The sequence below is a fragment of the Sminthopsis crassicaudata genome, chromosome 1 (genome assembly GCF_048593235.1).
Source record: "Sminthopsis crassicaudata isolate SCR6 chromosome 1, ASM4859323v1, whole genome shotgun sequence".
In the NCBI taxonomy this organism is placed as follows: Eukaryota; Metazoa; Chordata; class Mammalia; order Dasyuromorphia; family Dasyuridae; genus Sminthopsis; species Sminthopsis crassicaudata.
In genome coordinates this window covers 524,065,190-524,077,354 of record NC_133617.1, presented here as the reverse complement: position 1 = coordinate 524,077,354, position 12,165 = coordinate 524,065,190, and the positions used below count along the sequence as shown (strand labels likewise).

Genomic DNA, 12,165 nt, shown 5'->3' with positions numbered 1-12,165 from the left:
CCTTTTTGCCTTTGTTTACCCAGAACCTAGTGTATCTTAAGTCCCAATAAATCCCACAAACTTGCTTTTGGTGTCCGAAGTATGTGCAGGAATACAATAGAAGGGGAAAAGGGAAGAAAATTGGACATCTAATTACAGTAAGAGTGGTAGAAGAAAGAAAAATGGTAATTAGGGTTTAATATGGCAGATTTTCAAATCCAAGGAATCAGGCATGATCCAAGCATTCTGGGACTAAGGAAGTTGGTAGTTCCAGTTGGAGTAAAAAGATCAGGAAAATGTGTTGATTTATAAAGGAAAAAACCCTGAGGCCATGATTAAAATGTCCTGGACCCTACCTAGAAACTAGAAACTGGCTGGAATTGACATGGCCTACTGACCAGAGTTAGATCTTTTATAACATAGATTCTCCCCTCCCCATCTCCCCCACTCCTTTTTTTGGTCTGTGACCTGTGACTTGTGATTTCATTAATATGGGGAATTCATGAAGAAACTTTTTCACTCATGCAAATTGGAGACTTGAGCAAATTACTCACTTCCTGGGATTTTATCTATAAAATGAAGAATTTGGACTAGATGGCTTTTAAGATCCCTTCTAACTTCTAAATCTGAGATCTTAATATGTGACATGTAACTTAGATTTAACCATATATAACTAACATAAATATGGACTCAGGGAGCTGCCTGAGACACTGAGGACTATATGACTTTTTCATAGACACATAGCTAGTGTGTGTCAGAAGCAGAAGCCATTCCCATTCCAGTCTTCTACCTACTACCCATCCTGCCTCCCCATACTGATGCCTAGAATATAAAATCTCAGAATATGGAAGCATAGAGTGTTAGCTCTAAGGGGTTCTTAGAACTCATTTAGTCTAAACCCCCTCTGCAGCATCCCTGATGGGTGACCAGCAAGGTTGTGCTTGAATATTGTCACTGATCAATAGGTTCAATACCATCAAGAGATAACCTGTCTCATTGTTGAATAACCCTGATTATTAAGAAAGTTCTTCTTTATATAAAGTTGAAATTTTCCTCTTCTTTCTTTTAACTTCTTAGTATCAACAGGGGGATGTGTAAGTTGTAAGAGGAAAACAATAGAAATCTGAGCCACTGAACTCTTTGGCTGATGGCTGAGCTAGCTTGAGAATGATGCTGATCAGGTCAGGAAAGGGCACTCCCCACCTTCAACAGTAGAATTGACTTTTTAAGACCATTTTTTTTTGCTTTTCTTTGCATCCTTTGCACTTAGCACAGCGTCTGACACATGGTAAGTACTTAATAAATGCTTGTTGACTGAATGAGTGACTTCACAGTCTATTCTGAGCCAGAATCCCCAGTCTTTTCCCTTCCATTTGGCTAACTGTCCAAACTTTGTATTTCCAAGTCAATCCTGAAGGACCAACTAGGTATTGTGGAGAACCTAAGGAGACCATGGCCAGACAGTAGCAACTGCTGAGCAACTCTTCCCAACTGAAACCCCAAATAAATAAGCTGGGACTAAGACCATGAACAGTTAGCCTCTCCTCTTCTCAGCAAGCTTTATTATTTGGAGAATAAATACCAATTTTCTGGCCAGCTAGAATCTTCTAAACTAGGGCCATTTAGGATACCTGCAAATGGCTATGTTGGATTGTTGGGACAGTCCCAGTGGGTGAGACTCCTACACAGGGGAAGCATAGCCTCAGCTCCACCCAGGCCACAAAACAATTAGGTGCTGAGCTGACTGGCCTGGCAAGCTCTGCTGCCTCCACCTCTGGCCGCCTTACCCACGGGCATCAACTCCATCACTAGTTTGGGGTAGGCAATGTTGGAGCAGCCTACTTCGGCCCCACAGGCCCTCAGGCACTCAGACGTCACTACACAGCCCACATCATCTGAAAAATAAGGTAATAGAGAATTAGAGAAAAGTAAAAATAAAAAGGAGAGATTATCCCATGGCAAGGTTCTGTTCCCAAGAATTATTATTTCTGTTCAGTGACTGTCCTTGAATTTATTCTTATTTTTAGAGTAGCCATTTTCATCTTAGTATGTAGGAATTCCACCTGCTTCTAACTTTCAATTCTACTTATTATCTCTCTTCAGATAGTTTTTTTTTTAATTGAAGCTTTTTATTTTCAAAATATATGCAAGGACAATTTAACACTGACCCTTGCAAAACCTTGTGTTCCAATTTTCCCCTCCTTTCCCCCACCTCTTCCCCATGATAGCTAGTAATCCAATATATGTTAAACATGGTAAAAATATATGTAAATCAAATATAAGCGTACATGTTTATACAATTATCTTGCTGCGCAAGAAAAACAATTATTGTATCCTCTCCCTTATATCTAAGCTCTTGGTAGGTTAAGATGGACTAGCCCAATTTAGAAAAATGACATGGGCATAGTCATGTGTAGCCAACTGAAGCTATAGCATTGATATCCATTTGTGGGAGATACATGATGCATCAGTAGCAGAAGACCAGCATGAAAGACTGGGTCAGAATTCTTTTTAAGCAATATGGCAAAACTTCCAGGTTCAGGATACTGCTGTTGGTTCGATCTCATCTTAGAAATAACAGATAGGCAATGGCCAGCTTGAAAAATCTGATCCCAATGTTCCAAATTGGGGTGGGTGAGAGAGTAGATAAATTATACTTCTAAAAGGTAAAGGTCACAGACCCTAATTTTGCCCCTGTCATGGTTGTGTCTTATGAAGCTGGTAAAAAAAAAAAAAAAAAAAAAAAAGGATAATGCTAAGTTTTCCCAATGCTGTCCTAAAATATCACTCATAAAAATCAAGCTTCTAGTCTTGTGCCATCATCAAAGTATTATAAATGTCAACCAATAATGCAAACTGAAAAGGATTACAAGGGACAAGAGAAATCCCTCGTAAAGCGGGGATTGTTTGAGGCTCCACAATTGGTAAAGCTTTGTGGAGATTCTTGTGGTCTAGGCATGCAGCTTAGCAAAAACCCATTGTCCATGCAATAACCTTGGGGTTCAAAAGTGAGGCAAACATTCCAGTGTAAATAAGCATAAAGGTGGATGGGGGAGGTTAGACAATCTTTTCTGCTAGGAAGAGAGGAATGCTACCTATTTAGCAAAAGGATAAAATGAGGATAGAAAAAGAAAGAATTAGCCCCAGGCCCTATAAAGATCTGCAACCCGAGGGTAAAGACAATTCAATCCAGAGACTTCAGAGTGCTCCAGATCATTAGCTGCAAATGAGGTCCTCACTGATAACATGTCTCAGAAGGAAAGATCTTCCCTTGTCATGAATTTCTGCTTACGCTGCATTTTTAATGAGCTTGTAATATGCTTTTATTTTTCATATGTTACAGGAGTAATCATCTTTAATATAATTCAGCAACATTATTAAGAACCCCTATGGTGTAGGACACAACACTAGATGTTAGAAACAAAAATAAAATGGTCCCGATTTAATTCGTCCACATTTCTCTATCTTCCTTTAATTTCTTCTACTTCAATCAAACCTTTTTTAAAAAAAAAAAAAATAATTTATTATTTATTTCTTTTAAAACATTATTTTCTTTTTAAATGTTGAGTTCTAAATTCTCTCTCCTCTTAGGTTGCATTTTCTATCTGCAAAGTGCTTTGAAGTCATTACCGTGTTTCCCCGATAATAAGACACTGTCTTATTATTTTTTTGGGACTAAAAAACACCAGAGGGCTTATTTTCAGGGGAGGGCTTATTTTAATGAACATTGACAGCAATTTTAATAAACAGGTAAATGTGAACAAAAATTTTTTTACCTTTATTCAATAATGATCATGTCATCTTCTTCAACAACATCGTCATAAGTATCCATACCCTGAATTCCAGCCTGGATGTCTTGCGCCAGCAAGCAAATCACCAGGGAAGAAGAGGATGACGCGCTCACTGCTGCAGCTCTGATTGGATGCAGCTCGGAGCGCGACGTGCGTTTCACCCGGGAGGGGAGGGCGGCGCTGCTTACTGAAGGTACCGCTACGCAGCATATAGCGCAGGGGATCACCATGATGACCGTTTTCATAGTAAGTTCGATAGGGCTTATTTTCGGGGGAGGGCTTATTTTAGCGGAATATTAAAGAGTATGTGGGTGTCTTATTTTCAGGATAGGTCTTATTATCGGGGAAACACGGTATTAGTCAACTCTCTTAGCATCTCTCTAAGTTTGGTATTATTTATATAAGGAAAGAGAAATCTAAATCCAATGAATGACCTGTCCCATGCCATCCATTGGATAAAGTTGTGTGCATCTAACTCTTCTTATCTAAACCACCAACTAATAATAAATTTACTTCCCTCTCAGCACCCATCTTCTGGTCCTCATAGCACTAGAATCTTCACTATATCCTCTGCCCACTGATTGATCCCTACCACAGTTAGGCACAGAGTGGACATGGGGTACAAAGAGATGAATCAGATCAGGCTGTCTCCTCCTTTACGGACTCAAGGAACACTCCAGAATACTTCACCTGCCAGTTTGCCACGGTGCCCAAAATTTCACTCTTGAAACTCAATTCCTTTTGGTTAAAACTAGAAGTATCCAATTCAAAATTCAATTCAAAATTTATTAATACTCAAGTCAGATTCTCTGGCATCTTTCTTTAAAAGGTGACTTTTAGGCTCAGACTTCAATTTGTATTGCTTTTCTTGCACTTTTTCTCCTTCACTCTTGCAGATCTCAGACTGAGATACCTCTCTTCCATCTCCTTTATCTATCCAAAGCCTACTGGATCTTTAAGGCCAAAAGTCAAGTACTCCTTTTTGTATGAAGCGCTGATGATGTCCATTGAGAGTGGTCTTTCTTTTGAATTCTTTTAACACTGATTGTTCATGTTACTCATTTTCATATTCAGTCATATCCAACTTTGCATTATTCTTTAATTGTTTCAGATTTTGGCAGAGTCTTGCACCCTCCGAAAGAATATTTACCCAATGAGGTTAGAGAGTACATTTGACTCATTAGTAGGTAGTGTGGTACAAGAGGAAGAATATTGATTAAATAAGGGAACATAAATTCAAATCTGTCTCTTATTTGTATGTTAACTGTATGATCCTAGGCAAATCTCTCTGGGTCTCAGTTTCCTAGTTTGTAAAATGAGAGGGTTTAGCTAGACAGTCTCCTATTATTATTCACCCACAATTCAACTGACAACTCACAATAAATGACAAAAAGCATCACATACATCAGGTGTTCAATATCTTTGTGTTGCCTTGAGGATTATTTGGAGAATATCTCTGTTCAAGATGTCTCCATTATGTGACATCAAACTCAAAACAAATCCTGCTAGTGAGTCCTCCTTCGGGAAAGATGATACTTCTGAGCAACTATCTGTTTGTGGACTACTTAAACTTCCTGGTCTGTCTCTCATTATATCCACCTGGCTGTATGAAAAGTAAACAGGCTGAGTAGAATGTCTGAGCTTTCCTCCCCTGCCCTCCTCGATCCCCAAAGACTAAATAAGGCAAGGAAGGGTAGATCCTGACTCCAGGAACACTCTGCTTTCCATAGAATAGGGGAAGTAGGTAACCATGGGGAAAGGAAATTACAGATAGTAAGTGATAAGACTAACGATCAAGAAAAAAGACCCAGATTCAATTAAAGAGAAATGACTTCTGGAATCATCACCATCTTTTTTTTTTTTTTTTTTTTTTTTTTTTTTTTTTAGAGCTAGAACTTGGACTGAAGCTTTTAACCAAATGAGTCTGGATATGAGACATTGTTTCTATTTTTTATTTTAGAAATGTATTTGTTGGTTTTGTTGATTGTGTTTTTTTTCTTCCTCTTTTTATTTTTTTCTTTAAAAAAAAAATCTTTGTTATATGAAATAACTTTCCATGAGGCAGAAGAGATATTTATGTAACTAAAAACAAAAGATATCATTAAAAGTTATTTTTTAAAAAATCAATCAGGGACTCTATTGATAATAGGTGATGGTATAGTGAATAAAGCACTAGGTTTGAAGTGAGTTACAGTCAAGTGTCGCTATCTGAGCAAGTCATTTAACCTTTGTTTGCCTTAGTTTATTCAAATGTAAAATTGGGATAACAATAATATCTATTGAAAAGGTAGTTGGGATCAAATAAGATCATATTTGTTTGTCACTGGTAGGTACTTTTTGTGGGGTTGCTCCATCATGTTTAACTCCCATTTGAGATTTTCTTGGCAAAGTGGTTTCCCATTTCCTTCTCTTTATTTTACAATTGAGAAAACTGAGTAAAACAGGTAAATGATTTGCTCAGGGTTACATGTTTAGTAAGTGTCTGAAGCCAGATTTGAATCATGAAGCTGAATCTTCCTTACTTAGACGCAACACTCTATTCCATCTCCCTATATACTATCTGTGACCCCAGCCTTGGACAATGCACTTGGAATAGACAAGAGAAGAAAAGAAAATGCTTTCTGCCTTATTGGAGCTAAAAGTTTGATTTGGGATTTAGGAAAGTATAATAGAGACTGGGATGTGATTAAGGGACAAAAATTGTGTGTTAAAGAAGAAATAGGCACAAATCAGCAATCACTATTCATTCACCTCTCCCTTTTGAGATAGGGCAGAGAGAAAATGGGATAGAGGAGAGGTAAGAGACAGGGAAGTAGAAGTGGGGAGGAGTAGGAGAGAAAAAAGGGAGAGAAAAGGGGGGGGAATGTACTGGGAAAAGAAGGAACAGAAGTAAGGAAGCCAAGTAGGGAATTGTTAGGGAAACAGTAAACAAGAACCGAACTGTGTATCACCTAGCAAGCCTTCATGTTCCAGGTGTCTGAGCTTAGCTCAGTGGGTGGAGGCAGCTGATTACAGCTCCTAACTGGGACACAACCAACCCCCTGGGCCGGGCTCAGTTTCATGGTGTTCACTGGGCCCAACCCTCCCTCAGAGGGAGCAGAGTCATTGGGCATCTGGCTTAGAATCACAGAGTCATTAAATTTTTTTAATTTATTTATTCAACCAATTAAAATGTGCCTGGCACAAAACACTGCCTCCTTTATTCCTGTGCTGGGCATTTATTGCTGAACAATGAAAAAAAAATACATTTTCAAATAACAATAATAAACAGATACATCCACACACAGAAACTCCCAGTGCAGGATCCAATGGAGGGGAAGGGAAGGAGGAGACTTGCTTGGTCCTAAGGTTAGAATAGAGAAGAATGGGCTTTGACTAGGGTAGGCCTAAAAGGCAGGATACTAAACTGAGTCTCCAGCATTTCAGATTGGGACAGGTCTTAGTGCAATTAAGTACATTGATAAACTAGAGATTAACCAAGATGGGGAAGGGCTTTGAGACCATGCCATATAAGGATCATTTGAAAGAACTAGGAATGTTTAATCAGGAAAAGAGAAAACTAAGAGTGGGCATTACTGCTTTGTTTAGTTGAAAGTCTGTCGATTGGAAAAGGGATTAGGTGTGTTTGTTCTGTCCTCTGAGAACAAAACCAGAGACAACAGGTAAACACAAACCGGCAAATTTAGTCTCGACTTTAGGAAAACCTTTAATAATTAAAGCAGCCCCAAACTGAAAGAATCTACCTTGAGAGATGATAGGTTTCCTACCATTGGAGGTCTTCAATGAACTGGATAGCCACTTATCAGGTGTGTTATAAGAGGGATTCCTTTCTGATATAAATTGGACTAGTTGGGTTAGCTGTGATCTTGACCTTACTCTATCCATTTGATTTCCCCCTCCATGAATGACCCAGATAATTAGGATCATAAATGATCTTAGATTTTGAACAAAAAGAGACTTTGGAGATCATTTATGGTAACTCCTAATTTTATAGTGAGGAAATCAATGCATGAGTGGTCAAAAGACTTGCCCAAAATCACACAGGCACAAAATAGCAAACCTAGGGTTTGAACTTGAATATTTCCTCTGTATGACTTCTAAGGATCCTGGTTACAATCCCATTTGTGAGCAAGTTTCCTTTTTGGATAAAAGAAGCTTTGAAACTTAAACATGGAAATTCTAGTAACATAGCTAGAGAATGACCCTAATACATAAATATCATAACTATTACATATGGCAAAGATCCCATTGGATCACTTCACTTATCATATATTCCAATATTAGAGACAGCACCCCCACCTGGCATCTTCAAACCTAATTTTGTTGTTTAGTTGTGTCTGATTCTTTGTAACCCATTTCTGGATTTTTCTTGGCAGAGAGACTGGATTGGTTTGCTATCTCCTTCTCCAGTTCAATTTACAGAAGAGGAAACTGAGGAAGACAGACTTAAGCAACTTGCTCTAACTGTCTCAGGCCAAATTTAAATTCCGGTCTCCCTGACTCCAAGCCCAGCATTCTATCTACTCCTTGCCTCATTTAGCTGACCAATCTTGATTTTGAATCACAAATTTGGAGTTGAAAGGAACTTTAGAGATCATTTAGTCTGACTTCCACATTATACAGTTAAGGAAATTGAGGCACAGCAAGGTGAAATAACTTGTCTATGAATACATAGATAGAATTGAAACCCAGGACTTTTGCTTCTGATGCCAAATTTTAATTTCTAATATTCCCTTTCAATGATTTCAGGAGGGAGGACTCAGTATAAAATATTCATAATATTTTAAGGCTAGGAGAAATTGCAACATATAGAATCTTCAATATCCAATTCAAATCTTTATTTTTATAGATTATTTGCTTAGAGAGAGTAAGAGACTACTCAAGATTGTAGTCACTTAGTATTATTGTAGGGATGAGATCCCAAGTCTTTTTAATCTTAGAATCCCAATCCAAAGCACTGTTCATTTCAGGCAGTAAGTTGGTCAATAAACATTTATTAAACACCTACTATATACTAAGCACTGTACTAAGCCTTTTCTTGTATATTTGTATATTCCTTGTATATTCATATATATATATATATATATATATATATATATATATATATATATATATATATATATATATATATATATATATATATATATATATATATATATATAAAAGGAAAGGTGAAAGCAGTTCCTGCTCTCAAGGAGCTCACAAATAGGAGAGGTTCCAAGCAAACAAATCCATGCAAACAAGTTATATACAGGATAAATTGGATGTAATCAATAGAGGGAAGGAACTTGTTAATTAGCAAACATTAAAAAAGGCTTCCTACAGGAGGTGAGATTTTAACAGGGACTTATAGGAAGCCAAATAACAGGGAATAAACTCCACTTATTTCTTCCTTTTTTATTTTTCATTATATCCTTCACTTTTTGCTCCTTCTTTCAGGATAGTACAGATTCTTGGGAAAATGGTAATAGGGGGTGCACACACATACACATACACACATACAGCATCCAAGACTCTTAGACTAGTCTAGTGCTTTATTTTTCCTCACAATATACTGCTTATTCACCTAACTTCCAAACCCATCATCAATTCTTAAGTCTCTGGAGCTGCTTCCATATCAGGAGGAGCTAGAAGGAGGTAACATGGGTCCCTGACCTCTTGAAGCTCACCACCTGTAGTTCAATGTCTTCTTCCAAACTAGCTTTGTCATTAGGTTGAGGAGGGACAGCCCAAAAAAGCAGGTCCATTTTTAATGGGCTTTTCTAAGGCTCTGGCCAATTAAACCCCTCCCTGCCCAGGCAGCTGTTTAAAGGAGGCTCTAGCCATCAGATGTGGCAGCTGCACCACCCCATAACCCAGAGCCCTCAAGCTCCAGAGACGCCAAGTCCTCTGTTCAAGTAGCTGAGCTTGTTCTGAAGCTGAGGAAAGCCTGCCCTTAGGGGACCCACCCTAAGGATGTGCTCCCCCTAAAGTGATGGCCTTCTGAGTCCTCCATAAAGGACTTAGCTTCCCTTGTGTAAATGTATTGAGATAGCAAGATTGAGAAAAATGTGGACCACCTTGGGATTGGGGAACTGATCCCAATGTTTAGTCTTTTTAGTTTTTTCCAGTTATGTCTGACTCTTTGTTTGTTTGTTTATTTTTTTTTAAACAAAGATAATTTTCTTCTCCAGCTCATTTTAGAGATGAGGAAATTGAAGCAGAGGTAAGTGACTATCCTAAGGTCACATAGCTTTAAAAGATCTGAGGCCACATTTGAACTCAGGTTTTTCTGATTCCAGGCTCAGCACCTTACCACCTATAAACAACAAATCCAAACATGGAAACTTCCAGTATAGGATCCAATCAAGGGAAGGGGAGGAGGAGGCTTGCTTGGTCCTAAGGTTGGAATAGAAGCATGGGTTTTGACTAGTGCAGGCCAAGCACATTCCTAAAAGACCAGTACACTAAACTGAGTCTCGAGCATTTCAATCTTGGTGCCAGTCTTGGTGCCTCACTAGTACCTTGATAAGCTTGATAAGGATCCTTTGAAAGAACTAGGCATCCATATTTAACATGTATTGGTCTACCTCCCCTCTGGGGGAGGTGGTGGGGGGAAGGAGAGGAAAAGTTGGAACAAAAGATTTTGCAATTGTCAATACTGAAAAATTATCCATGCATATGTTTTGTATATAAAAAACAATAATAATAATAATAAAAGAAAGAACTAGGCATCTAGTATCAGCATCTAAAGTGATACAATCATAAAACTTTGGAGCTGAAAGGATTCTTAAACATCATCCAATCCAACAATCCAGCTTCCATTTTAGAGATAAAGAAACTGAGAAGGGTGACCAGTCTTCCCTACCACACGGAACCAAGTTCAGAACCAGATTCAGAACCAGGTTTCCCAATTTGAAGACCACTGCTCTTTCAACTATACTATTCTAACTGCCATTGAGAAATCGTATCATAGATCATCTTTGGGAATGAATGAAAACAGCACAGTAAATCTTTCTTGTGGCTCTGCATCTGGTGCTGTGTTTGGTTCTGTGGGAATGCCAAAAGTGGAAGCCCTTAAGAAATTTATGATCTGCATTATACACTTCAACAACGATACTGTGTGAAGATGTATTCTGATGGAAGTGGATATCTTCAACAAAGAGAAGAGCTAATCCAATTCCAATTGATCAATGATGGACAGAATCAGCTATAACCAGAAAAGGAACACTGGGAAATGAGTGTAAACTGTTTGCACTTTTGTCTTTCTTCCCAGGTTACTTTTACCTTCGGAATCCAATTCTTATCGTGCAACAAGAAATTCGGTTCTGCACACATATATTGTATCTAGGATAAGCTATAACACATTTAACATGTATGGGATTACCTGTCATCTAGGGGAGGAAGTAGAGGGAGGGAGGGGAAATTTGGAAAAGAAGTGAATACAAGGGATAATGTTGTAAAAAAAAAAAAAAATTACCCATGCATATGTACTGTCAAAAAATTATAAAATTAATTTAAAAAAAGAAAATAAATATATGATCTGGTGGAAATAACACAAACCAAAACATCAGTGGAGTCGTGGAAAGTCCTGGAGGGGGACTTCGAGGTCTAATCAGAGATCTAATCTTGGTTTTGCTTGTTACTGCCAAACTATAATTTTGTTGTCACTTCCTCTCTCTCTGAGCCCATCTCTTCACCTATAAAATTCCAGGTCGTTGGAATTTTCAAATGAGGAAACTGAGGCCCAGAGAGATTCGTTAGTGGAAGGTACTACGGTCTATAAACCAGCCCCAGATGGAGTGTGGCGGAGAACAAGTGAAGTGGGCTGGTCTTGTCTGGAAAGGCTTTTAGGGGGAGGTGGGATCTGCTAAATTCCCAGCAGCCCATCAGACTTCCTCCCCGGGGGTAGGGGCGTAGGGGGAGGAGAGATCCTTAAGGATTGGTGCCCGGAAGGGACAGTGGAGGAGCTGAGAAGGAAGCTGGGAGGTGTTAGGTGAACTAATCCCCGCGGGTTTCGGGAATGGGGGCGCTTGAGAGCCCAGACCCGGCGGGAGACACCGGGGATGAATCAGCTTCCTGCGTCCCAGCACTGAGTAGGACAGACACGCACCTGAGCGCTCGGATCCCAGCCCCAGGGGGCGGGGCCGTGGTCGCACGTGACCCACCCCCCCTCCGCAGGTGGGGCCGGGCGGGGCTATGACTCAGGCGGCTCCCGCCGCCCGCCCCTCCCCTCTCGGCTGCTTCCGACTCGTTCTCTCCCGCTTGTCATTTGCGCCGCTTTACCTGGGCAGCTCCGCTCTGCCTCCCGGTCGCCCGCCTGCCCGACCAGACGCTGGGTCCCAGGTTGCTGAAGAGAGCTGGGGTAAAAAGGAAACCCCCCACCCACCCATTCGCTTATCCATCCCGGGGCGCC

General features: G+C 39.6%; 1 protein-coding gene across 1 annotated transcript in view; it reads right to left on the bottom strand.

The window, feature by feature from the left end:
- SLC5A10 (solute carrier family 5 member 10) overlaps positions 1 to 12,165 on the bottom strand; it is a 183,773-nt gene that overhangs the window by 33,908 nt on the left and 137,700 nt on the right. The window contains exon 10 of the mRNA XM_074281708.1: positions 1,767 to 1,874. Coding sequence (XP_074137809.1) covers positions 1,767 to 1,874 — 108 coding nt within the window. The remainder of the gene's footprint in view (positions 1 to 1,766; positions 1,875 to 12,165) is intronic.